The sequence below is a fragment of the Solenopsis invicta genome, chromosome 13, assembly GCF_016802725.1.
Source record: "Solenopsis invicta isolate M01_SB chromosome 13, UNIL_Sinv_3.0, whole genome shotgun sequence".
NCBI lineage: Eukaryota > Metazoa > Arthropoda > Insecta > Hymenoptera > Formicidae > Solenopsis > Solenopsis invicta.
Window position 1 is genome coordinate 4,283,068 of NC_052676.1, and position 26,230 is coordinate 4,309,297.

The 26,230-nt window shown below is 34.6% G+C and overlaps 2 protein-coding genes and 1 long non-coding RNA gene across 3 annotated transcripts in view; 2 read left to right on the forward strand and 1 right to left on the reverse strand.

Moving 5' to 3' along the window:
• Positions 1 to 625: 625 nt before the first annotated feature.
• On the forward strand, positions 626 to 7,202 carry LOC113004242 (dynein heavy chain 7, axonemal-like). Its single transcript, XM_026137025.2, has 8 exons — positions 626 to 1,239; positions 1,667 to 1,970; positions 3,207 to 3,355; positions 3,437 to 3,590; positions 4,333 to 4,482; positions 6,033 to 6,221; positions 6,605 to 6,708; positions 6,784 to 7,202. Exons 1-8 carry the CDS (start codon positions 1,001 to 1,003, stop codon positions 7,055 to 7,057), a joined length of 1,563 nt encoding a protein of 520 aa, XP_025992810.1. The 5' UTR covers positions 626 to 1,000; the 3' UTR covers positions 7,058 to 7,202.
• LOC120359386 lies at positions 4,339 to 6,080 on the reverse strand. The gene is made up of 3 exons (XR_005576159.1): positions 5,963 to 6,080; positions 4,509 to 4,686; positions 4,339 to 4,446 (listed from the first exon to the last, which is right to left on the reverse strand). It is a non-coding gene; the product is annotated as an uncharacterized LOC120359386 (long non-coding RNA).
• Positions 7,203 to 7,685: 483 nt separating the features above from the next.
• Positions 7,686 to 26,230, forward strand: part of LOC105201741 (dynein heavy chain 7, axonemal) — a 28,821-nt gene continuing 10,276 nt past the window's right edge. Inside the window, exons 1-17 of the mRNA XM_026137024.2 lie at positions 7,686 to 8,301; positions 8,880 to 9,234; positions 9,895 to 10,368; positions 10,727 to 11,107; positions 12,258 to 12,694; positions 12,794 to 12,909; positions 13,358 to 14,180; positions 15,491 to 16,053; positions 16,594 to 16,791; positions 17,007 to 17,138; positions 18,086 to 18,629; positions 19,566 to 20,077; positions 20,581 to 20,927; positions 21,770 to 22,156; positions 23,500 to 24,118; positions 24,549 to 24,737; positions 25,680 to 26,209. Coding sequence (XP_025992809.2) covers positions 8,064 to 8,301; positions 8,880 to 9,234; positions 9,895 to 10,368; positions 10,727 to 11,107; positions 12,258 to 12,694; positions 12,794 to 12,909; positions 13,358 to 14,180; positions 15,491 to 16,053; positions 16,594 to 16,791; positions 17,007 to 17,138; positions 18,086 to 18,629; positions 19,566 to 20,077; positions 20,581 to 20,927; positions 21,770 to 22,156; positions 23,500 to 24,118; positions 24,549 to 24,737; positions 25,680 to 26,209 — 6,845 coding nt within the window. The 5' untranslated portion in view covers positions 7,686 to 8,063. The remainder of the gene's footprint in view (positions 8,302 to 8,879; positions 9,235 to 9,894; positions 10,369 to 10,726; positions 11,108 to 12,257; positions 12,695 to 12,793; positions 12,910 to 13,357; positions 14,181 to 15,490; positions 16,054 to 16,593; positions 16,792 to 17,006; positions 17,139 to 18,085; positions 18,630 to 19,565; positions 20,078 to 20,580; positions 20,928 to 21,769; positions 22,157 to 23,499; positions 24,119 to 24,548; positions 24,738 to 25,679; positions 26,210 to 26,230) is intronic.

Sequence of the window (26,230 nt, forward strand, 5' to 3'; positions counted from 1 at the left end):
AGTACTGTTATAACATATTTTAAAATAACAAAATTTTATTTATATTATATTTTTATTATCATATTTTTATTACACATATTATATATAATAAATATTATTGTAATTATATTACACGTTATTTATCATTTTTATCGTAATTTTATTTTAGTATTACTACAGTTATAATAATTGAGATATTTATGTGCTATATATATTAATTTTGCAGGGGTTAAATAGTAACTAGTTAAAAAAATGAAAGTTAAATAATAAAGTTAAAAAATTAATCATTTTTAACTTAACATAGTTAATTTTGAGTTAATTTTTTATTTTAATTAGTTATTTTTGAAATACATAAATTTTAATTTATTAACTTTTTTAACGTTAAGTTAAAAATCTTAATGAGTTACTAAACTAAGTTAAAAAAATATATATAAAAGAAAAAATACGTTCTTACATAAAAAAACATTTGTTATTTTATATAAATTTAATTTACCAGTAAAATATTAAACTTCTTTGATGTTTTATATTATAATTGTTTTAAGTATCAAATTTTAAAAACTTTCGAATTTCTAAATTAATACATTATATATATTATACATGATTATTTCTATTATTATTAACATTACTAAAGCTATTTTGTAATTTGTTTTAAAATAAAATATTTTATTTATTTAAATAAACTTGTAATGATTAATTGAAATCAAAATCGTAAAAAGGTGTCTGTTAACGTAAATAATTACCTAAAATTGTGTGAAGTGATTATTTAGCTGCACTTTATATACATTCTATTTCAAATTAAATTGCTGCTTGTTTAATTTAATATAAATTCGATGCTTTATTATTCAAATCTTAATTAATTAAGCTCGTAACAATTAAAACATTTTATTCTAGAAAGGTTGAGAGAGAGTTAAATCGTTTCGTAGTTTTGCGGACAATAATATTATTGTGTATTTTTCAGAAACATATAAAAATTTGTTAAATGCCGCTTCGTGACAATTAATTGTTATAATTGCGAATAAACATGGAAAGTTCTCGCACAAATGTAACGGAAGCACGAAAGTGCAAATCCGAGCATGCGATGCAAATACCCAGGATCCTCGACGCAAAGGTGGAACCGCTATTTTCCCTGCCATCGGACCTAATGAGTCCTAAAAGGTGTAAGAGGAAAGGAGAGGCACTAATCAAGGAAAAGGAAAAAGTCCAAAAATTTCGCGGTGCTTCTCACACAGCGAAACGTCTTCGCGAGGAAAAGTTTCGCAGGTAAAAAGCTTGATAAACTTGTATTTTTATTTAATAGCTCAGGATTTACTCAGAGCGATCAAAGTCAGCAATAAAACTAAATTCTCAAGCAATTAAACCTTTCTCGGATTTGAACATATTGCAATTATCATAAATTTATATGTTAATTAAAGTTATTTAAATTAATTATATTAATTTAACAAAATTATAAAATTAATTGAATAGAATTATCATTGAATTATAAAATTTTTAATGTACGTATGTATCAAAAGATACCAACGCGTATCAATGTTAGATCAATTCGATGTAAGGTGCAACGGTTGATTTATTAATAATGGGAATTAAGATGAGAATTAATAATGAAAATTAAGATTATAATAATACTTAATAATTAATGACTCTCTCTTGGGAGAAGCTCGAAGCTTTAAATGAATCTCCTTGCGACTAGATTTATGGTGGGTTTGATAGTGAAACCAGAGTTGCCGGAGATGGACGTGGATCTAAGCGATGACAAAGACATCAATAGATACTATTATTACGTTTGCAATGGAGTTGATACGATTCACACGGTGAGCATCGAGGACGTCTTCGTCGAGGCGATACTCGATCTGGTTCCCGGTAGCTTGCGTGACAAATTTTCCAATTTTGCGAGTGATCTGATCCTTGAGATCAAGAAGGACTTCACGATGAACATGAAGAAGGCCATCGTTGAGTTTGCGCTCACGGATCCGTCTGAGGAACGTCCTTCTGAGGTTGGCCTTCGGATAGAAGATTGAATTGAAAATAAGATTTTCCTAGCAATTTGCAAATTAAATCAGATCGAAGATCACTGAAGTAGACATTTTATTGATAAAATTCTTAGTAAAAGAGAGTTATTGAATGCGTACCATTTAATTTATGTTTTGTTATATTTTCATTTGGCATTAATTTTTGCGCAAATAAACGTTGTAAATTGCAACTTGATATTTCAGGTATTATTACAATAACAAACCTTTACTAATAACAAATTAATTTATTATAGATCTTATTGCTGCCAAAAATAAGATTTAGACAATTGTAAGTGTGACTCTTTTAAATCGTACTGTTTTAAATCTTTTAAATTAAATTTACGAATAAAAATAATTGAAAATATAAGAAATCAATAACTTATTTTATTAATAATTTATTGTAAAAAAGGATCAATATTAATCAATAACAATAATTAAAAAATAATGATGTATTGAAATAAAATTGACTTAAATTTATTTTTGTAATTGACATATTTTCATATCAATTATTTTAATTTTATTATTATCACTTATCAATTTTGTGTTATTAACTGTGATAAAATGTGTGATGAAACGATTTAGTAAACTAGACGGATTTAATGAAAATATCAATTTAATCTTTATAATTGCAAATATGTATATACAATAAATGTAAAAAATTTCGTAATAAGCCTTTTATAAAAATTTAATGTCTGATTAATTATATTACTATAAAATTGATTATATTATTATCAGCTCCATGAAATGATACAAAATTAACATCAATTGTGATTATTGATTTTTTAAAGTGTTGTTAGTATGCATAAAATGAGATGTAATCTGTTAAATTTTTGTCTATATAATTTCTCATTTATTTCACACTTTTGTCACTAAATGTTAGTTATATTAAGTAAAAATATGAAATATTGATGAGGTATGAATTAAGCGACAGGTTTGCAGCAGATTCAATAATTCTCTTTGATAAGAAAAATAATAACTGAATAATATTTCAATATAAAAATTAAAGCTTAATTGTTTTTTAAAATACAAATTTAAATCGGAATGGAAACTTTGAATTCTAGATATTTAATAGAGAGACTTTTTATTCAAACGTATAATATTGATAATTACCGTAGCAATAAAGTTATGTTAATTAATGTTAATAATTTGCTTTATTTATTTTACTTCATTATCGGAGCTCTCGTCATCAGTGATTTAATTCCTGCCGATTGCGTTCCACAGTTCAACGGGATCCGGGAGGACGAGCGACGCATTCAGCATCCGGACTTGCGGAAGCACGTGGCACAGTGTCGCGAAATTCTGCATGCCGATCTGAATTTAATAAACCCGTGCATGCGAATGACTCTGGAGCAGTGGGTTTGCGATTACAGGTATTCTCAATCCAAATTGCTCGCTGATTCGCGCTTTCGCTGACGCGTGCTGCGGTCGTTTCAGAAATGTTAATATTTCAGTCAATTTCGACTGATCAATTTGGAGCATATCGTCACGCACAAGGAAAGCTGGGATCTGACAAATTTTCATACTCTAATCTCTCGTCAGATCGTCGCCAATCGGCGGATTTTGAGGAAAGCCTGGTACATCGGGATTCAAGAAATATTCCTCGTGGTAAAAATATCGAAATATTAATGACGTCAATGAAGGAACATTGTGCTAAAAGAAAAATTAATGAATTAATCTTATAAACATCACAATTTTCCTAAAATATTATACAAATATTATTAAAAATTAAGATAATATTAAAATAATATTCCAAGAACATGTTTAATATTATTTTAATATGGGAATATTGTATTAATGTTATATGTCTTTTCATGTATGATATTCATGGTATATTATTTTAATAACCGTGGAATATTATGAAAATGTTCTACAATTATTATTTTGGTCAAAAATTAATGTAAATTATTATGTATAAAATGTTCAAAATCTTACAATTATTATTTAAAAAAGTTATAATATTTCCGATAATTAAAAGTATTGAAGTAAGTAATATTATTTATTTATCATATAATACTCATATGATATTATCAAAAGTGTGGACGTACAACCACTTTTTATTTAATATTAAATAATATTGTAACGCTTATAGCGAATTACTGATTTATTTTCCTTGATTCTTATGAAGCACTTACTTTTCTTATTTAAGTTTATTTATTTATATACTAATACTAGTTTCGCGCTTGACATAAATTAAAATAAATTAACAGTTAATCTTTCCAGCTCTAACTTTTTATTTCCATTATTTATTTACCAGTTAATTTCACTTATTTATCTGTACGATAAGTTCGTTTAAGAGCGCGATAGTCCCCCATAGTTTCGATCGATTCCTCATCTCGCTCCTTTGCAGAACAACAGGAAGAAGATGGTGCCCAGTCCGATGCAGCGCAGGCAGTTCAAACGGTTCTTCGATTGCGTGGCCAAGCTGATGGAATCGCAGCTTTTAAGGGCCTGCAAGCGCTCACTGCGGGATTTCGTTAATTACATTGCGGACGACAAGGTGAATATACATACGTATCTACCTACCGCGATCGATCGACGTGAAATCATTTCCAGACGAGGAAACATGCACGCGTTCGGCGTTTCCTTCCTCCGCTTATCCGCTGTCGCGCGCGTTATTGGAAGAGCTCCGAGAGACACAATTTCCATCAATTTCTGCTTATCAAGGCTTTTCAAGGCTCGTCCGCACGTTCGCCTTGAGCCCCTATCACGCGCATAACCCAGATGTTACAATCAATCAATTGAAGGTTTAAAAATGAGCATTAGATAACAACTGGCAAAAGTTACAAGTCGCCTATTCACCATCTTTTTGCCGATAGTGGGCGAATAATATTATTCAGGAGAATAACAGTTTTCCTTAGTCCTTGAATTTTAAGTCTTCAGCTTTGTCTCTATAAGCTCACAGACAGATTCTTAGAATGTTATAAGAATATTAATAAAAATTAAAATAATATTACTATCAATATTCCGAGAATATTATTTAATGCTTAATGCCTCATGAAAATATTCTGTTAATGTTATATCCAATCTACATAATATTCTTGAGATATTACTTTAATATCCGTGGAATATTATAGAAGTATTCAGAGGTTGAATTTTAAGTGACACATGATTTCGGCAACAATCTCTTAATTAATTCTTTTCAAGATTTTTATTTTCTTTATCTTGATTCTCTTCATTTTCTCTATCTTGATGCAAAGTCTTTGAATAATGTTCATTCTACATCTCTTGCAGATGATGAGCGACTGATATTTAAGAAAATGATAGTTTTTTTATTTCTTAGATTTTAAGTCTTCAATTTTCTCACCTTTACCTTATTTTTACTTTAGAAATTATTATAATAATTTCTCCTGAGACTTTTTATATTTATCTTTAGCTTCTCTGGCAGAAAAAATTCTATATAATTTTAAGAAACGTTAGAAAAATGGTAGAATTGGAATACTTTCATTAATTTTAGTAATTAAATACATATTTTATTAAGAAAAAATAAATAGGTATTTCTTCTTAAAAAAAACTAATAATTTTTCTACAAGTTTCTATTGTTAGTAGAATTTTGTACTTATTTCTAAAATTTTTTTTGCTAAAGCTACTTATTGTTAGAAATGTGTAGAATGTTGTTTTAGTTCGTTATAGATTGACGTAGTTCCACAAAAAATTCAAAGAAATCACAAAAATGATAAGCTACAAAAATACAAAAATTCAGAAAAGCGTTTCAATCCTACCATTTTCATGTAGATTTTTGTAGCATTTTTTAAATTTGTATAAAATTTTGTAGAACTTTTTTCCGACAGAGTTGATTCTCATGCAAATTGTTTGAATAACAATGTTTATTCTGTATTTCTGTAAATAATACATGAAACAAATAGTGTTCAAAAAAATAATAGTTCTTTTTTTAGATTTTAAGCCTTCGGTTTTGTCTATTTTATTTTTTAGAAATAGGTACTACCATAATAATTAATTTTTATGACTTTTACCTTTACCTTGATTCTCGTGAAAAGTCTTCGATTAATGTCCCAACAGAGCGCACTATTTCTTTATGTTTCTTCACAGCCCGGAGGCTGCCGCTTTAAAGTGAGCATCATCGTGGTCTCCAGGGAGCTCGCTTTTCAACCATCCTTCGACAATTTTAAGAAATCGCTTTGCAACATTCTTGAAGCGATATGCGATGCCGTGAGGAATTTTGAAAGACTGGAGACGCAGCTCTATCTCGATTGGGCGGGACCTCAAGAATTTCTCAAGGTTCCGCATCATAAAATATGAAGAAATCAAGTGAAGAACCGGCTTCCTATTTCGAAACTTTCAATCGTGAAATAAGAGATGGCAATATAAAATTATTTCTCCATATCGTTTCAAGTCATAATTATCTAACTGTCTAGAACATATTGATAACAATTTAAAAATAATTGTTTATACAATAAAAGTTATCATTCAATTTAAATTATTGTTATTTTTATTTGCATAATAATAATTCAAAAGTTTACAATTTTAGAAATTCATGATTTATCATGTGACAGTAAAAATATATACGCACACACATGTAATTTTATTTTTTTACATAATAACTCGTGAATTGGTTTGTCTCCTAAATTATTATTACAAACAACTCTCTGTGCGCTCCGCAGCCGCAGATATCGCAGCCCATCGTGGAGCAGCTCAAGAGACAGATAAATCAGCTGATCGATCGCGAAAGAATAATCCCGGAGCAGAAGATGGTAGAATTGAGAAAGTGCTTATCGATCCAATCGTCGTAGGCGGCTGCGATAAATCACTCGATAACGTGATTTCTCCTTTTTTCTTGCAGATATGCGTACCTCCACAACGACGAGGAGCTCGGTCGGACGGAGGCTTTCTTGCTGAACGAGAGGACGAAGCTGGAGGAGTACGAGATGAGAATTAAACTCTATCACGATCTCGCCGGAAGTATACCGATCGAGATCGAGAGAACGGTTTTCGCGGGATTCTTCGAAGTTTCCCATGCGCCCTTCGTTAGAACCATAGTGGAGAACGTTGAGCGTTTCAAAGGACTTCTAATTGACCGCCTCGTCGATCGATATCAAAATACGACGAAGAAGTGAATATTCAATACATTTTACGTACTTAAGGCTTTTAATTAAATATTAATAATTTTAGTTAATGCCAGTCTTCAGTTTTATTATTCGCAATCGATTATATATTAGTTTCAAACTACGTAATTAATATTAGATAGCATTTATGTGCAGCAAGAGCTTCAAAAGTATTTAAAGATTGATTAATTATTACTTTGTAACGATCGTATGCTGCGTTACTTGTAAAGAAGATGACTATGCAATAATTATGCAAAATTTGAATTTTGTACTCACAAAGTATTTTATATTTGGGTTAAAATCTGTTCTTGCTAAATTTTTTCTGTTGAATTTTTAACATACCCTAATGTTAATTTAACATAATATTGTATTATTTGCATACTTTGTATTATAATTGATACTTAACATTTTTCTTGCTAAAATAACAATTTACCAGTAAATAAAGAAATGATATAAAAATAATATAATATTAAAACGTAAATTTTAAGATGAATGAATAAAATGTGCATGTTAACACGTAAATATTAATTTCACTAAAGAAATGTGCTTTCACAGTTTGTTTCCAAATTTGGGTCAAAGCATTACATTTTCTGTATTAATTTTTTACGTAATATTTGCATCACTTTATAATAGATTCATCTTGTGCCAAATTAATACAAAATTTTGGCTGAACCGTTTAGAACATTTAAAAGTGTTAAATTTAACACGAGATTTTTTACTGCGTTTTCTACATTTCATTTTTTACTCATTTTTTTTACTTTCATTTTTTATTTACACGTATGATGATTATTGCAACAAAAACACGCACAGAGTGTAACTTTGTACACTTAGCACATGGAATTCATTGCGAAATAACTTTGGAGTTATTCCGTGTAAAGTTAATTTGACGATTCTGTATCACGGAACGTTATACGGAGTTCAATTCTCTCAAACTAAATCTGTACCCGCCAGTGTCATAGCGGAATATGAAACTATATCCGAGCGCGTCCTGACCCCACCTCCCAATACCGCGGCTCTGATGGAACTCATCAAGTTCGTCCAAACTACCAGTGACGTTACTCTAAAGAGCCTGGAGCTCAGGCTGCTGGACGTGATCGAGCACGTCGCGTTTCTGTCTGATTACTGGCTGCTAACGGAAAGCGAGATAACTAACAACAACGTGGCCTTCCAGTGGTATCACAGAATGCCCCAGATCTTTGAAGACAACCGGTTGATCATCGAGAACAAGACGCGGGAGTATCAAGACGCGTTAAAAGGTTGACTCAATGATTCTCCGATCTCAATTGTCACTTCAATTAATTCAATTACCCTCGTAATTTCAATGAGGACATGTGGAATTTCGTCATATAAATTTATTTCCATTAGATTTATATTGTACAATTTATAGACACTGAAGATGACCTAATTAAGGTCAAAACATTTATCGTTTTGTAACATGGTTTTTACACTATTTTTATTATTATTAAAAATAGTGTAGTTATTATTCTTATACTATTTTTATTATTATTAACTTTACTATTGATTATTATAAAGCACTGAAATTCAACTTGACTCATAGTCACTGTTTTCAATTTTATTCTGTTGAACGCTTGTTCAATGTATTAATTACACACAAAAATTTTTAATATTAATTAATTAAGTATCTCTAAAAATCAAACATCTGACTTTTTAGAGTAACATTCGATCAAAGATCGATTACGAGCTCTAAAACTCTTTTCTATTTATGCATCTTTACGTTGTTTGCATTTGTATTTTTTAAAATAATTAATTTAATTAATTTTTAGCGTTGATAAATAAAATTTTGAAAGGCATAGAATTTGTTATTCTTCTACAGTTAGATATCAAAAGTTCATAGAGGAACTGGACTCGTACGTGAAACAAGTGGAAGAGATGCAATATTGGGGAGACATCGAAGAGGTGAATCGGTACCAGCGCAGGGCGCAAAACTTGGAGAACCGGCTGATCACGGCGATGGATAAGATTGACAAGTTTAATGAGGAAGAAAGCGCCTTTGGCTGGGAGATTACGCAATATCCTCTGAGAAAACGGATTGCCGATCGTTTGCAACCTTTCAAGAAGTTGTTCGACTGCATCTGCGAGTATTTGACCAAATACGACAAATGGATAAACAGCACGATCGGCAGCTACAATCCCGAAGACATTGACAACGACGTAGGAACGTTTTACAGGTCGATGCGCATTAAACAAGTTATTGTAATAATAACAATAATAATAAATACAATATAATTTTAAGAGCTCGGGAAAAACCGTTTCTTTCCTCTTTTTCCGCAGATTTTCTCGGTTGTAGGTCAATTATTGCAATAAATTTTGCTTCCCTTGGGAAGAGAATCAAGAAAATTGCGGAGAAATTGAAGAGCTCTATTTTTTTACCGAGCTTTTAAAATTATAAACTACAAACATAATAATAATAACAGCAATAACATTAACAACTGAGTGCAATGGTCAACAATATTAGGTATCTATTTATTTTACATTAATCAATGTACGAAGAAGCAATCTACAGCAGATTGCAAATAATAAAGTTGTATCAAAAACATTTAATAAAAAAATATATAAATTAAACATAAAAATTATGAAACATTAATAAGTTCTAACAAAAAAAAAATAGAATAACGTTTTATAATTAAAATTATTAAAAAAATCATACTATGATTAATGTCTATCATCTTTCACTAATTCTTTGATTATAAAAGTTAATTACATAACGGTTATATAAATTAGTTAAATAAATAATCTAATTACAAAAACAGTTTTTAACAACAATATAATTTAAATTATTATTTTGTTGCATGTATTGCTATAATTTTTTTTTTTACGATCGAATTCAGGACGATCTACAAGCTGGAGAAAGCGTTCCAGGAACCGGACGTGCGCGAGTTGGCGGCTGCAATTCGCGAGAAGATCGAGGAGTTTAAGAGTCGGATGCCAGTGGTGATGACCCTTGGCAATCCCGGGATGAAAGAGCGGCATTGGGAACAGATTTCCGCGATCGCGGGCGTTACCATTCAATTCGACGCCGATTTGACGTTGGGCAAGGTCCTGGCCATGGGTCTGGACGCTTTCATCACGCAATTCGAAGGAGTGTCCGAGGCCGCCACGAAGGAGGACACTCTCGAAAAGGGCATGGACAAGATGCAGCGGGACTGGACCGACATGGCATTTACGGTGAATCCTTACAAGGACACCGGTACCTACGTCATCGCCGGCGTCGACGAGATACAGCTCCTGCTGGATGATCATATCACGAAGGCGGTGACCATAAAAAACTCGCCCTACATCAAGCCCTTCGAAGCCAGAATAATGTGAGTTCAGTATCAAGAAAAGATTCTGGTCTTTGAAACAATAAATTATCATTTTTAGGAATCTTGAATCTTATTTTATTTTGATATGTATTGTTTTATATTTTCTTCATATCGTACACATCTGTTTCATGTTCTACTTTTAAAGAATATTATAATTTTATATTTATTATGATCGATTATTATACTACAATTTATTTGTAATGTTATTTATGTAATCCTCTCTCTCTCTCTCTTTTTTATTTATCTTTTTGTCCGGATTATTATAAATTAAACCTTATTAATTTTACATTTGTAAATAATTTGTGATGCCCGACAAAAGTGACTTAACATTTGTTACACAATACTTTGCGTATTTCAGCAAGTGGGAAAAAACATTGCACCTGCTGGAGGACATTCTGGACCAATGGCTAAAGGTGCAAGGTACATGGATGTACTTAGAGCCAATCTTCACTTCGCCGGATATTCAACAACAAATGCCGGAAGAAGGGAGAAAGTTCGCACAAGTCGACAAAATTTGGCGGGACATCATGAAGAACGTTTACGCCGAGCCGCACGTTCTTGCCATCGTCGAAATCGAGAAGATGTTGGAGCGGTTGAAAAAGAGCTTCGGGCTGTTGGAGCTAATTCAGAAAGGTCTGAATGAATATTTAGAGAAGAAGAGACTCTTCTTCCCCAGATTCTTCTTCCTCTCCAATGACGAGCTACTGGAGATCCTCTCCGAGACGAAGGATCCTACGCGGTAAGTCGTTTAGAAAAGTTAAAAATGAAGAACGGGGCGCTCAGTGTATGAATAAAAGTGTCTTCAATGAAAAAATTGGCGATGCTTGATCTTCATGTGTAATAAAATCATTACTTTACGCGTTATTACGCTTACACGTATACAAATTAAATTCATTGTTACATATAAATTGTTTTCTTACTCGGCTTAGCAGCGCCAAGATCTTTTGCATTACAATTTTTCATTTTGATTAAATTTTTTAATTTTTTTATGACATCTTTTTATATCTTTATGACTAGATTTTATATTTTATTAAAATTCCTTTTTCCGCTCTTTTCTCCATTATTCTGGAGACATTTTTTTTTTTATTCTCTATTCCGCGGAAATTACTCTTATTATTAGGATCGTAAAAATAAATTTTTCCCTGCTTTGTTATTAAGAAAAAAAAATCAATATTATTTGCAATTAAACACCGGCTGGTCTTAAATGTAGTTAAACTACATTTAAAATTGTGTGTCTATTATATTCAAAATTCAGATCTGCTATACTGAATTTTACAGATGCTGAAAATACAGTAATAATAAATATCCCTTCGTCATGAAACAGATCTTTCATGCTGATCTACCATACTAAATTTTAGAGAAAATATCAAATCCGAGTTATCGATTGAGCATACTCAGAACTCCGTCGGCTTAGCCATTATTGAGATCCGATAATCTCGGGTGCCCGTAAGTCACCGGCTTTCGGATCCTAAGGGAACACGGGTGGTCTTGCCCTGCGCGTTCACTTTGCGTGAGACACTACTATGTCTCTTGATTAAGTGATAATAATAATGATCATCAAATAACTCTAGTCTCTAATTTTTCTAACATTCATAAAATGAAAAATATTTTTTCATAATTCGTATTTATTAATTCCAGTTTTAAATACGTTTGAATTTGCATGTACTAATTTTAATTTTACTACCACTGGGAGAGATAACGCAGACTATTTTCTCAAGTGATATATTATAATATTATAATATAATTAATGTTATAATATTAATTATATATTTTTTTTTAATGCAACGTGGTAACATAATTTATTTGTAATATCTAAGATGAGTAAATATATTTGTAATTTCAAAGATGAGATTGTTTATTTGTTGACTGAACTTGTTCCTTTACATCAGTGTGCAGCCACATCTGAAGAAATGCTTCGAGGGCATAGCTCGACTGAAATTCAACGAGGACCTCGAGGTGCTGGCGATGCGATCCACGGAGGGCGAGGAGGTTGCTATTCTGGAGATCATATCCACTTCTATGGCTCGAGGACAAGTCGAGAAGTGGTTGATCGAGCTCGAGACGGAGATGCGGAAGAGCGTGCGGCACATGGTGAGCCAAGCGCTCCTGGCGTATTACGTCAAGGCAAGGACGGCCTGGGTCCTCGAATGGCCCGGTCAGACCGTCCTCTGCGTGGATCAGACATATTGGACGCAACAAGTCGAGGAGGCCATGCTGAAGGGAGTGGCCGGTTTGGAGAGGTACTTGGCCCAGTGCCAGGAAGAGCTGAACGGCATCATTCTGTTAATCAGAGGAACCCTCTCAAAGCAGAATCGTATCACCTTGGGTACGTAACTTAACGATGGCGGTACTTTCAAAATTCTCGGGAGTACATTTCATTTTTTATACCAAAATTGAAAATTCTTTCACGTTCGTCTTTTTCCAGAGGCGCTGGTTACTATAAACGTTCACAGCAAGGACGTCCTCGCGGAGCTATGTAGGGAGAAAGTTGTAAAAAATACCGACTTCAGATGGCTTTGCCAGCTTAGATACTACTGGCTGGTGCGACTGTTTAATTCATATTTAAAATATATTTATTAACGTGCGCTGCAAGATTTCAGTTTCAGAGAAATATTCAACTTTAATTTTATTTTAATTTATTGCCTTCAACTTTAATTTATTGCCTTCAACTACTTTTTTATAATGCAGAGAAGTTTTTACTTTTACTTATAAATTTGAAGAAAAATCGTAATATAATCCCAGTATTAATTTTTGCTTTTAAATTCATTATTTATTAAATTAATTTAATACGTTGTATTTTATTTATTAAATTAATCAATCGAATTTGTTGAACCTCTAACGTGCGTAACTGTACAATTTTATTTATACAACTCATGTTAATAACTTGCCAAGCTAATTTGTTATGATTATTTTATTTTCATTCTTACGCTTTTTTACTTCTGTACTTTTTTCTGTATTTTGTCATTGCCATTGCGTTTTGTCCGAGCAGGAGGACAACATGTGGGCGTACATGATCAACTCGTACATTCGCTACGGCTGCGAGTACCTTGGCAACACGTCTCGCTTAGTAATCACCCCCTTGACGGATCGATGCTACCGCACTCTTTTCGGCGCCCTGAGCCTTCATCTGGGCGGCGCGCCTGAAGGACCGGCCGGTACCGGGAAAACGGAGACCACGAAGGACCTGGCGAAGGCGGTCGCCAAACAGTGCGTTGTCTTCAATTGCTCCGAGGGCCTCAACTACATCGCGCTGGGCAAGTTCTTCAAGGGTCTCGCCTCGTGCGGCGCCTGGTCCTGCTTCGACGAGTTCAATCGGATCGACCTGGAGGTCCTGTCGGTCGTCGCGCAGCAGATTCTGACGATCCAATGCGCGATCAACGCCGGCACCGAGAAGATGGTCTTTGAGGGCACGGAGATCTACCTCGATCCCACCTGCGCTATATTCATCACCATGAACCCGGGCTACGCCGGCAGAACCGAGCTGCCGGACAATCTCAAGGCCCTCTTTCGCCCGGTGGCGATGATGGTGCCCGATTACGCTCTCATCGCGGAGAATACTCTGTACTCTTACGGCTTCTACAACGGAAGACCGCTAGCCGTGAAGATCGTCACCGCTTATAAACTCTGTTCGGAGCAGCTCAGCAGTCAGCATCATTATGATTATGGTATGAGGGCCGTTAAATCTGTGCTGATCGCCGCCGGTAACCTGAAGCTTCGCTACCCCGACGAGTCCGAGGACATCTTGATGCTGAGAAGTATTCTTGACGTTAATCTGCCGAAGTTTCTAGTCCACGATTTGCCACTCTTCGAAGGTAGACTTTTTCTTCTTTTGTTTTTTTTTTTTATTTGGAGACGAAATTATTTTTCCAGTTGTTTAACGCTTTGAGTAATATTTTACTGAAACATGTAATGTATCATATAGAAAACAAAATGCACATATTATTGAAATCTTATTATAATCAAAGATATTCTACAAATTCTAAATAAGTCCAAAAAGTTAGTTTGTTCGAAAATAAGTTTGGTTATTACAAGTAAAAATAATGCAGAAGTAAAAATTACTAGCGTTGCGTTTCGTTTGTACCCGCCGTATCTGTTAATGCCCACTCGGGTTATTGACTACGCACGGTCCCATAAGGCAGTACGCCGCGTGCCATCTGGCCTGCCTCCCCACTCCCCACTCTCCTCGGTCGCTCGGTCAACAACCTGCCGGCCGAAGCGCACGTGCATCTGTTTACGAGAAGAGTGGGGAGGGGCCCAGACAGCGAGCACGTGCGCCTCGGGGGCCTCGCGTAAGGCAAATGACCGCGCGGTCGGCGGAGTGGGGAGGCCGAGACAGCGCGCGGCGTGGAGTCTATTTTCAAGGACGTTGACCTTGCGCGGGGGGACTTTAACCGACGGCGTGCAGTGCGTCTCGGTTAATGCGGAGTTTCTTTAGCTGCGCGTTTACTACCGTGTTAAAGTTAAAAATTAAATTATTTAAAATTAACTAATTGTAAGTTGAATTAAAATTTATTAACTTTATTATTTAACTTTTAATTTAACTTTGTTAATTTTAATTTTTAACTTTAGCTAGTTATTTTTGAAACACATGAATTTTAATTTATTAACTTTTTATCTAAGTTAAAAATTTATTTGTATAAAAAAAATTTAAAAAAAAAGCTTACTCTGGCAAAAAAATTTCTATGAATAATGATAAAATTCTTCAAAAATAAAAATTTGTAGAAATTATTAATTTTTTTTGTAAAAATATTCATTTGGACATCCCCAGGAATGTCTGAACGAATATATACTAATATATTATAAAAATATTTATTTTTTTGTAAAATTTTTCAAGAAATATTCTTTTTTCATTTAAATTTAATTAAAAACAAAATTTATTTCAAATATTCGTATTACCAATAATTAACATACATTTATTTTTATTCTTTAAATATATACTCTATACATATTTTAAAGGAATAAAGGGAGAAAATAAATTGATTAATTTATTGTTTACATATTGCAATAATGACAGAAAATCTCAAAAAATGTATTGTTACATATTATACATTAGATAAAAAGAGTTGCAATTATTTGATTACTTTGGTTTTGTTAATAGCCAATGGATTTCTTTAACTGCCAGGAATAGCTTCTGATCTGTTTCCCGGCGTCGTGTTGCCGTCGCCGGATTACACGCACATCAACGCGTGCACGCGGGACGCGTGCGCCGCGGCGAATCTTCAATGCACGGACCACTTCCTGGAGAAGATCCAACAGATCTACGAGATGATGATCGTACGCCACGGCTTCATGATCGTTGGATTACCGTTCGGCGGCAAGACATCGGCCTACAGGATGCTGGCGGACTGCCTCGGCCTCCTGGAGGACCGAGGGTTGATGGACGAGCATCGCGTGGAGATCACCGTCATCAATCCCAAAGCTATAACGATGGGCCAATTGTACGGTCAGTTTGATCCCGCGTCGCACGAGTGGAGTGACGGAGTCCTGGCGGTGTCCTATCGAGCCTTCGCCACTTCCGTCAACCTGAACAGGAAGTGGCTAGTCTTTGACGGGCCGGTAGATGCAATTTGGATTGAGAATATGAACACCGTGCTGGACGACAATAAGAAGCTCTGCCTCACCTCCGGGGAAATCATTCAACTCGCACCTACGACAAATCTGATTTTTGAACCCATGGATTTGGAGGTAATCCGCGATTCAATACTTTATCAAAATCCCTTCGCGTAACTGTCTATGGAACTTTTTATTAATGCACAAAAAATGCTTTAAAAAACAAAAGGCTGAATTTCATCGATTAAAATTTAATTATTTTTAAAATACTTTACCTTAAGTTTACGTAAAATATTTGTTGAGACAGAAATAAAAAATTTGAGGTTTGATATTCAAAATTTGAAGCTTTAAATTTAAAAATAGATATTCAGAATTTTATTAAAAAGAATAAATATTTAAATCTAAGAAATTAGTATTAAAATTTTTAATATCAACATTAATATTTAATATTAAAATTTAAATTACATTTTAAAAAATAAAAAAATCTAATCACAATGTAATCTTTAAACGTTATTTCTTTTATTAGTTAATATTTCTGAAAATTTATAATACTATAATATATTACGTTGAATTTTTCTAATTACAAGATCTCGTGATATTCTTCAGTAACGAGATACAAATCTGTACATAATAACCGCACGTTCAAACATTTAATTAGAACACCTTTCTTATCAGGTTGCGTCGCCTGCCACGGTTTCGCGGTGCGGTATGATCTACATGGAGCCGGTGAGTCTGGGATGGACGCCACTTTTGATCTCATGGCTGAATACATTACCGCCCAGTTTCACAGGGGATATTAAGAGCCATTTGAAGGACATGTACCTGCGCTTTTGTCCGCCTCTGCTGCATCTGATTCGCCGTTGCGGCGTAAAGGTCATTAAAACCGCACTCTCCCTCCCCCTTGAAATTTAAAACATTCAGACTCTTGCCAAAGCGCAATCGCCTCTTTCTGGATTTACACGTAGAACTGTGAAATATCTATTGTTAGGGGAAGAATAAAGAAATAAACTTCGTATTGCGCATCTCGGAGAAACTTTTCTCGTTTCCGTCGGAAATTACGGAGTTCTCACGGTTCCTACGTCCCGCAGGAAATGATAACGATGCCGGATGCTAATCTAACGCGCTCGGTTATGTACCTGTACGACTGCTTCCTTGATGATTTTCGCGATGAGAAGTACGTGAGCGCGCTCTCCGAGTTGAACATGACAGCGCAAGTGGAAGTAAGTCTGAATTATATTACATAAATTGCGAAGCTATCGAGTATCTTTTCAAATGTACAGTTACTTCAATTTTGTTCAACTTTTAATTGGCACAAGAAAATTTCCAGTTTAAACGCATTTCTCGAGACAAATGCAATTTTATACTTTTTATTTGTTTCATCAATAATTTCATCAATAATTTAAACAAGAAAGAAATAACGGATACAGTTACATTTAATTTATACGATTACATCAATTCTGCTAATTTAAAATTAACAGAAAAAGTTCTAAATAAAAATACAAAAATAACGAGTATAATTACATTTAATTTATACATTTAATGTATATTCAAAATTGGCAAAACGAATTTGAATAAAAATGATTAAAAATCATTATTATGAATAACATATTTAAAAAATAGCAAACTATATTTTTCAAGAAATATGATATACTTGCTATTTTTCATTCATTTTATTTATAATAATATTCAAGAGAGAGAGAGAGAGAGAGAGAGAGAAAAGAGAGAAAGAATGAGAATAATGAATATAATTAATCATAATTTATACAGTTACTTCAATTTTTATTTTTAAACTGGCAGGACAATTTTTGATTAAAAATGGGTTTTTTGAAGAAATGCCATTTACTTATTTGTATTCATAATGATTTAAACGCGAAAAGGAAAGCGGATATTGTTTAATCTTGATTTACTGCTTATTAATTCTAATTCTACGCCAATTATAAACTCCACTTTTGTTACAAAATTAATTATAGAATTAATTAAATTATAATTAGTTATGTTAAATTAATAATAAGCATTTATTAATTTCGTATTTGTTAATTATGGATCCATGGAAAACTGGATCAATTGACACTTTAATCATTTTCATAAAACGTGTAATCATTTTAGCGAAAAAATATCTTCTAAGAGAGAGAGAGAGAGAGAGAGAGAGATGTTTTTTTATGCGTAGGGCTGCTTCTTTTTTTCGTGCATCTGGGCGATGGGTGTCACGCTGATGGTCACCTACCGCGACTGGTTCAGCATGCTCTTCAGGGCGTTGACAGAATGTGAATTTCCGGAGGACGTGCGCCAACGCTTTGGCATATCGTCGGAAATCGGCGATCCAAAGAAGCCATACATTGTCCCTCTACCAACTACCGGTTCGGTCTTCGATTATAAATATATAAAGGAAGGCAAGGGCATGTGGAAACCCTGGCTGGAGGATCTGAAGGATGTTCCAGCGATCCCCAAGGATATGCCAGTAAACCAGATCATCGTCTCCACGGTGGAGACCGTTCGATATTTCCACCTCTTCTGGTATCTCGTGCGACATCACAAGCCGGTTCTTCTGGTCGGACCGACTGGCACCGGAAAGTCCGTCTACATTATGGAATTTTTACTGAAAAAGATTAGCCGCGCAATCTTCAAGCCGCTCTTTGTGATATTTTCGGCGCAAACTACTGCAAATCAAACGCAGGATATCATCATGAGTAAACTGGATCGAAGAAAGAAAGGTTTCATTATTTTACTGAAGTTACTATTGCATTGTTTTTACTGTCAAATTTGCTCGAGTAAAAACGTGTGAGAGATAAAAAAAAACGTTATTAAAGATTGTATCAATTAGAATTTTATTGCTCTTGATATTTTTAATATTATTAAGAGATAAAATTATTCAAAGGCAGATAACAAAATTTTTTTTCATTATACACGCATATATATGTAAAATAAAATTAGCGTCAAAAGATACTAAGATTACATTCTCTAGCAAAATTAAAAGACCTAATTTCAGACCGTTTTAAATTGTTATAACTTTGCGGAAGATGGCCATAAAGTCATTTTCTAAAAAGCATTTTAAAGTATCAGATTAAAATCTCGTTAAGTTTTTTTTGCAAAAAAGAAAGTTGTTTTCAACTTTGCTCAAGGGTATCTCAAGTAAGAGACTTTAAGCTTTCAGAAGCTTTCGAGCAAAGTTGAAAACAATTTTTTTCAGCTCTCCTCGTGCGTGATCTCGACGTTAAAGTTTTCTTCGTCGAGTTCACACGCTGAGATCGACTTAGAAATGCGATTGAGGGCATTGCCAAAAAATTTGATAAGATTCGGGAGAGGGCTTTAGGCAAAATACCGTTCTGAAAATGGCTCCACAATTTTCATCAAGTTACGATTTCTAATTTTGTCGAGAAGTGCATTTGTGTTTTCTTATTACTGTTATTATTATTAGTGTTATTTTCTTTTTAAGAGACAATTTTGAAATTTTAGTAGAAGAAAATTGCCAACACCAACATCACTTTATCTTCGAATGGTATTTCTTAAACGGAAGCTACAAAAATAAAACTTTGGAGATATAAATACAAACTATATAAAAAGTATCTTCTACTAGATGATAATTTTTATAATATTCGAATTTCGCAATAATTAAATTTCCTTTTAAAATGCTAATTATTTCTGACAAGGTCTGTATGGTGCACCACCCGGTCAGCACTGTGTGATCTTCGTGGACGACGTGTCGATGCCGCAGAAAGAAGAATACGGCGCGCAACCCCCCATTGAACTTCTGCGCCAGTGGCTTGATCACTGGACCTGGTACGACCGCAAGGAAGTGGTGCCGATCAAGCTTGTAGACGTCCAGTTAATGTGCGCGATGGGTCCGCCTGCGGCCGGACGTGACGTCACGCCGAGGTTCAAGCGGCACTTCGTTACCCTGGCGATCTCCGAGTTCGACGACGACGTTCTGGTCACCATATTTGGCAGGATCACCGCCTGGCACTTCGCCACCCGCGGCTTCCCGGAGTTCTTCGAGCCGTGCATCGATCAAGTGGTCCACGCCACTCTGGACGTGTACAAGGAGACCAGGCGGAACCTGCTGCCAACTCCCGCGAAGTCGCATTATCTGTTCAACCTACGCGATTTCTCGCGGGTCATTCAGGGCGTGCTGCTCTCCACCCCCGAGGCCATCAGCGATCTGGTACGGGGCGGTATCGATTATTAGTCTCCCTCCGTCTGCAGTCTGTCTTTTTCGGCACAAGCGAAATTTCACTCTCAAATTTTCTCCTAAATAAAGGAAGGGCGGAGTCCAGTTCCGATTTAATGTTTGAGTTGGAAAACTATTTGGTAGTATAATAAAGATGTTGAAAAGTAACCCTAAACTTTTGCAGATTTTTTTGAAAGCCTAAAATAGTTAAAAAGAAGCTTGGGGTGGACAAAAAGGATCCAAACTGCAAGCGAAGGGAGTAAAAATATGATTGCAGACGGAGAATTAAATCGAGACTGTAAAGTGTGAAGTCAATTTCATAACTCGTTTTTTATTTCGAGAAGAAAGCAAACGGCTGTAAGATTTAAACCTTCGCTTCTTTCTTGAAAAAATTTCAAACAAATTTTTTTTTTTTTTTGTTAAATATATGTCAGACCTTCTTACGTTATTTTTACTTTGTGAGAGAAATAAAAACTTTGTTCGAACAAATTTTTTAGATAAGCATGAAGCGTTTGTGGGTCCACGAGGTGCTTCGAGTCTACGGGGACCGATTGGTCGACGAGGCTGACAGCAGGTGGCTGGTGGATCAAATCCGGAAGACAATAAAAGAGCACATGAACGACGACATGGACAACATTTTTCAAGATCTGCAAGATAAGCCTGGCGCAGAAATAACGGAGGTGCATCTGCGAAACCTCGTCTACTGCGACTTCCACGATCCGATCGCCGAACAGAAATTGTACATGGAGGTTCAAAATTGGGACGAGCTCGCCGAAGCGGTGGACGAGTATCTCGCGGAGTACAATGATATCTCGAAGACGCCTATGGACCTGGTGCTTTTCAGGTACGTTTTCAATCAATATCGAAAGAAGCCACGTTGAATTAGAGTTATAAAAATTTATATAAAACTAAGAAGAATTTTTTTTTCTAATTAAAAGAAAATATCAATGTACTTGAAGATTACATTGATCACGGTTGAGAACATTTAAGAAAATGGTTATTAAAATGTATCATTAACTTTTTCTAGAATTGTGAATCATGGAGTATAATTTCTTAAATTACAAATTTATTTCATTCTTTTTCTTATTACGGTTTGAGTGTTGAAAATGTCAAAGTAAACTTTGTTAATTGGAAAGTTGGACAATTAATTTAATCTGGATTACCTGGTAGTAATTAAATAAAAAATTAAAAGTTAAATAATAGTTAAAAAGTTAATTTTAACTTTTAACTTTCTATTTTTAACTTAATCAGTTAATTTTTAATAAGTTAATTTTTTTCTAAAATTAAAAATATTTCTATGTAAGAGAAAAAAATTGTAATTAAAAACATTCCTACATATTAAAAAAATCTTTGTTATTCCGCATAAACTTGATTTATAAATAAAATATTAAATTTACACGATAATCTAATTGTTTTGTAATTGTTTTGTTATTTAAAATAAGACAATTGTTTAAACATTAGGATATTTTAATATAAATATTATAAATATAATAATTTTCAAAATTAACTTCTAATTTAACTTAAATTAATTTAATCTTAATGTAACTTTTAATCGAGTTATTTTATGTTCTTACCATTTTTAACGTAATTGAATTAATTTATAGAAGCCATTAACTTTAATTTAATTCAGTTAAAAAAATTGTTAACTTATCCTGAATTTAATAAATTAATTAATCTGGCACGCAGATTCGCGATAGAACATCTCTCAAAGATCTGCCGGGTGATGATGCAGCCTCGCAGCCACGCTCTTCTGGTTGGCATGGGCGGTTCAGGTCGGCAATCTCTGACGAAGTTGGCCTCTCATATATCCGACTACGAGCTCTTCCAGGTGCAGATATCCCAGCTGTACGGTATGCACGAGTGGCACGAGGATTTGAAGAACATTCTGCGGAAGAGCGCCGCGAGTGACCTGCACACGGTCTTCCTCTTCATGGACACGCAGATCAAGGAGGAGGGCTTCCTGGAGGACATCAGCAATCTCCTCAACTCCGGCGAGGTGCCCAATCTCTTCGCGGCGGACGAAAAGTCCGAGATCTGTGAGAAAATGCGAATCATCGATCGGCAGAGAGACAGGTTTATCTCATATGAATAGAATATTATTCCATTGAAATCTCGGCTAATTAAATTTTTGATTAATCGAAGCGATAATATTAATGCGTTTTTCGTGAAGCAATTCACATATTTATTCAAGCTGTATAATAAGAACGGCATTGTTTGAATAATTAATAATTACGCTGCCGCCTGTCCACGTGAAATGATGAAGTAGAGAAAATGTTTTTGAATAATATGTATGAAACATACAGAACGTAATCTTTTAATCCCGGCTTATGCAATTATTTTTCACGTCGATTTCTCGAATATTTGCTGCGTGCAATATTTATATCGCTGAATTTAACCCATTGATAAATGTTTGCTTATTGATTTATTTATTTAAACATCTATATCAATAAGTAAACCTGTTTGCTTACTTGTGTAAATTTATTGACAAGTCCATTTATTTACTTCTATTTAAACTTATTGACAAACGCATTATCAAGAGAAACTTTTATATCATGCAAACGAATTCTTATATTTTGAAACTCTATTAATTAAAGATTTGATAAAATTGATCAATGAACTATCGGAATATCAAGATTAAAGCTTAAAACAGATACAATATTTATATATCGAGTTTTAAATCTATGTGAGAAATCAAAGGATTATCAAGTTAAAAAGAATATATCAGCCACGTGGAAAAAAGAGCTAAAATTGTCTTTCGACAGAAAAATCAAAGTGATCAGGTTTAATTAACTTCTTCAGGTCTAATAATATGTACGTATTGGTGCTTTTAACAAATTATATTTTTTTGTAAATATTGAGCCATTTAGTTCAATTCGTTTTAAAAGAAATTGTTTAAACTAAAATATTATGATAAAATTTAATTTCATAAAATACGAAAAAAATATTTACGTAATAAATTCGCAAAGTTCATGGATAACTGAGCATAAATTTCTGATATTATTTTTATTATGCACAAGCGCTTAATTATCAAGCTTTTTGTTTCAATGATTGGAAAAATAACTATTGATAGAGGAATGTTATTGCATGATTGATATTTACAGATGCGAGAAGAAACGCCTATAATAAATAATTTCTTAACATTTACGTTAAATAAATGACAAAATACGTCCAATTACGCTTCTAATAAACAACTTTATTATAATTTAATAATATTTCTTGAATTCGCCTGATTAGATTCGTTATTTTGAAGTTTTATGTTTTGACTTCATCATATATCATTCTCCTAAACCTACAAAAATAACTGGAAGGCAAGTGGCCCACTTCTAAAAAAAAAAATTTAGACCTGAAAAGATTAAATAGTTAGCTAAAATTATAATTAGTAAAATGGCTGATACACATTTTTAATTCACGTTCAGGTCCGTGCAGACGGACGGCAGCCCAGTGGCGCTCTTCAACTTCTTCGTCCAGACGGTACGCGAGCATTTGCACGTGGTGGTGACGATGTCGCCGATCGGCGACAACTTCCGCACTCGGATTCGCAAATTTCCCGCCCTGGTTAATTGCTGCACCATCGACTGGCTGCAACCCTGGCCGGAAGACGCCCTGCTGGCGGTCGCCTCGCAGTTCCTGAGCGAGATCGATATACCGATTGGCGAACGTCACTCCTGCATCACGATGTGTCAATACTTCCACACGTCTACGCAGGAGCTGACGAAGGATTTCCTGAGACGGCTGAATCGCCATAACTACGTCACGCCAACGTCCTACCTGGAACTCATCAATACGTTCAAGAATCTACTAGATCGGAAACAGAAGGAGGTATTACAAGGCAAGAAGAGGTATGAGGCTGGCCTCGGCAGGCTGGACAGCACGCGTAAAGAGGTCAGCAGGATGCAACAAGTCTTGGTAGCTCTTCAGCCCAAGTTGTTGGTGGCGGCGAAGGACGTGGAGGGCATGTTCCTGGATGTGCAGCGGCAGAGCGAGGAAGCGAGCGAGATCGAGCAGATCGTCAAGAAGGACGAGGAAGCCGCTATGGTGAGAACAGATCTCATGATTGCAATATGTCTTATCATCTGCGTTGCCTTTTTCACCGATATTATCGATGATTATTTTATTTTTATTTATTTTGTTTTATTTATCACATTATTATTTAATTTATAATATTGGATTTGGGATTTTATCGCGTAAAAAGATGATTAATCCTTGTGTCTTAAATTTTTTGAGTAGATCTAGTATTATTTAAACAGTTCAATATTATTTACATGTGAATATAAAAATTTTTTATGTCTGTTGAAAACTATTTCCATTTCACGTTTTCTTAATCTTTTAATCAATCGTTCCCAAATTAGTTCTTTTAATATGTATATTAAAATATTTTTGTAATTAACTTATGTCGAAAAAGATAATTATCTTAATTAAACTTAAAGGATTTTATGACAATTATAATTCGCACGCGTATTATCAGATTGTAGCCGCGGAAGCTAAAGAGATCCGCGCCGAGTGCGACGCAGACCTTCAGGAGGTGATGCCGATACTGGATGCGGCGAATGCCGCTCTGAATACCCTGACTCCGCAGGACATTCAGATAGTGAAGTCCATGAAACGTCCACCGGCCGGTGTGCGACTGGTCATGGAAGCGATTTGCATATTGAAGGTTCGCTAAATAATTACACAACATAACGATACTGTGTAAATGATATGCATGTATATCTCGCCTGTTGATAGAAATAGAAAATTCATTGACGTCAAATGATATTTAGCTATCCTTGCATTCAGTTAACTTGCATGAGTAATGACACATAAATATTAATATATGTGTGAGATACATACATAGCATCTAATTGAATGTATCATCAATGTATAATAAAGCACACGAGCTGATATTGTAACGTGTAAATTTATAATGCGAAATATTATGACGGAAGGTTATACAATGGAAGGTTGCCGAAATATAGTAGCCTTGGCTTCTAAATTGTATTACCTACAAATGGCCTACAAACCAACTCAATCGCTGGACTTGTGTTTCTATGGAATTATTTGAGAATTTTTTTTTATATCTGTAGTATTACCATGATACTTTATTACTCGAGGTGTTAGGCACAGAATTTTTATTATTTAAGTTCGTCAGAAAAATTGTAATATTATAACAATTTCTCAAGACATTTTGTAGCAGAATTGCAGAAAAAATATTATAATAAAGTACACATAAAATTTTTATATAGTTTGTTCATTGTTATTTTTTTAAATAAGAAATTTTGATAAGTCTGTAAGTGATGTGATTCGAAAAACGATGGAAATGGATTTCCTAAACTTCATCACAGGTCGCCAAAATAACAGTAATTCCCTAATTCCGTTCGCGGAATTTACACTAGCTCCGTTCATTCCACATCTATTTCGATGATGTCACAAAAAGTTCCCCTTTTTTTTACAGAAATATTATATTTTATTTTTACTTTATTTTATCTTACAGTATTAAACTTTTTCAGTCTCTGTTTTAAGAACACAATTCGTAAATTCTGAATATCACTATCCGTATTCTTTTTGGCCATAAATATATGTTTTTGTTTGCTTAAGAATCTCTTTGAAAATCGTGCAGGACGTGAAACCAGAGAAGATGCAGGGTCCGGAGGGTCCGATGGACGACTACTGGAAGCCGTCGCTTCGCATTCTGGGCGACATACATTTTCTGGAATCGCTGCTGAACTACGACAAGGACAACATCCCCGAGCGCATCATGACCAAGATCCGCACGACGATCCTGACGAATCCAAACTTCGATCCGGAACACATCAGGCAGGTGTCTACCGCCTGCGAGGGTTTGTGCCGCTGGGTGTTCGCGTTGTCGGAATACGACAAGGTCGCTAAGGTGGTGGCGCCGAAGAAGCAAGCCCTGGCGAAGGCCGAGGCCAACTACTCCGCGGCGATGGAGCAGCTGACGCTAAAGAGAAACCAGCTGCAGGAGGTGCGAGAAAGATTGGCCAGATTGGAGACTCTGTTGGCGCAACGAAGGGTTGAGTATCAGGCGATGACCGATGAGGTGAAGGAGTGCGAGGAGAAGCTGAGGAGAGCCGAGGAACTGATCGGGGGCCTCGGTGGCGAGTACACCAGATGGTCCGAGACCGCCAAGTAATATTATATTTTATTATT

Excerpts from the sequence above, each read along its gene's own strand:
- LOC113004242 (XM_026137025.2), top strand. The coding sequence starts at position 1,001 with ATGGAAAGTTCTCGCACAAATGTAACGGAAGCACGAAAGTGCAAATCC. Across the intron at positions 1,971-3,206 it reads CTGAGGAACGTCCTTCTGAG|TTCAACGGGATCCGGGAGGA; the intron begins GTTGGCCTTCGG and ends TGCGTTCCACAG. Across the intron at positions 4,483-6,032 it reads ATTACATTGCGGACGACAAG|CCCGGAGGCTGCCGCTTTAA; the intron begins GTGAATATACAT and ends GTTTCTTCACAG.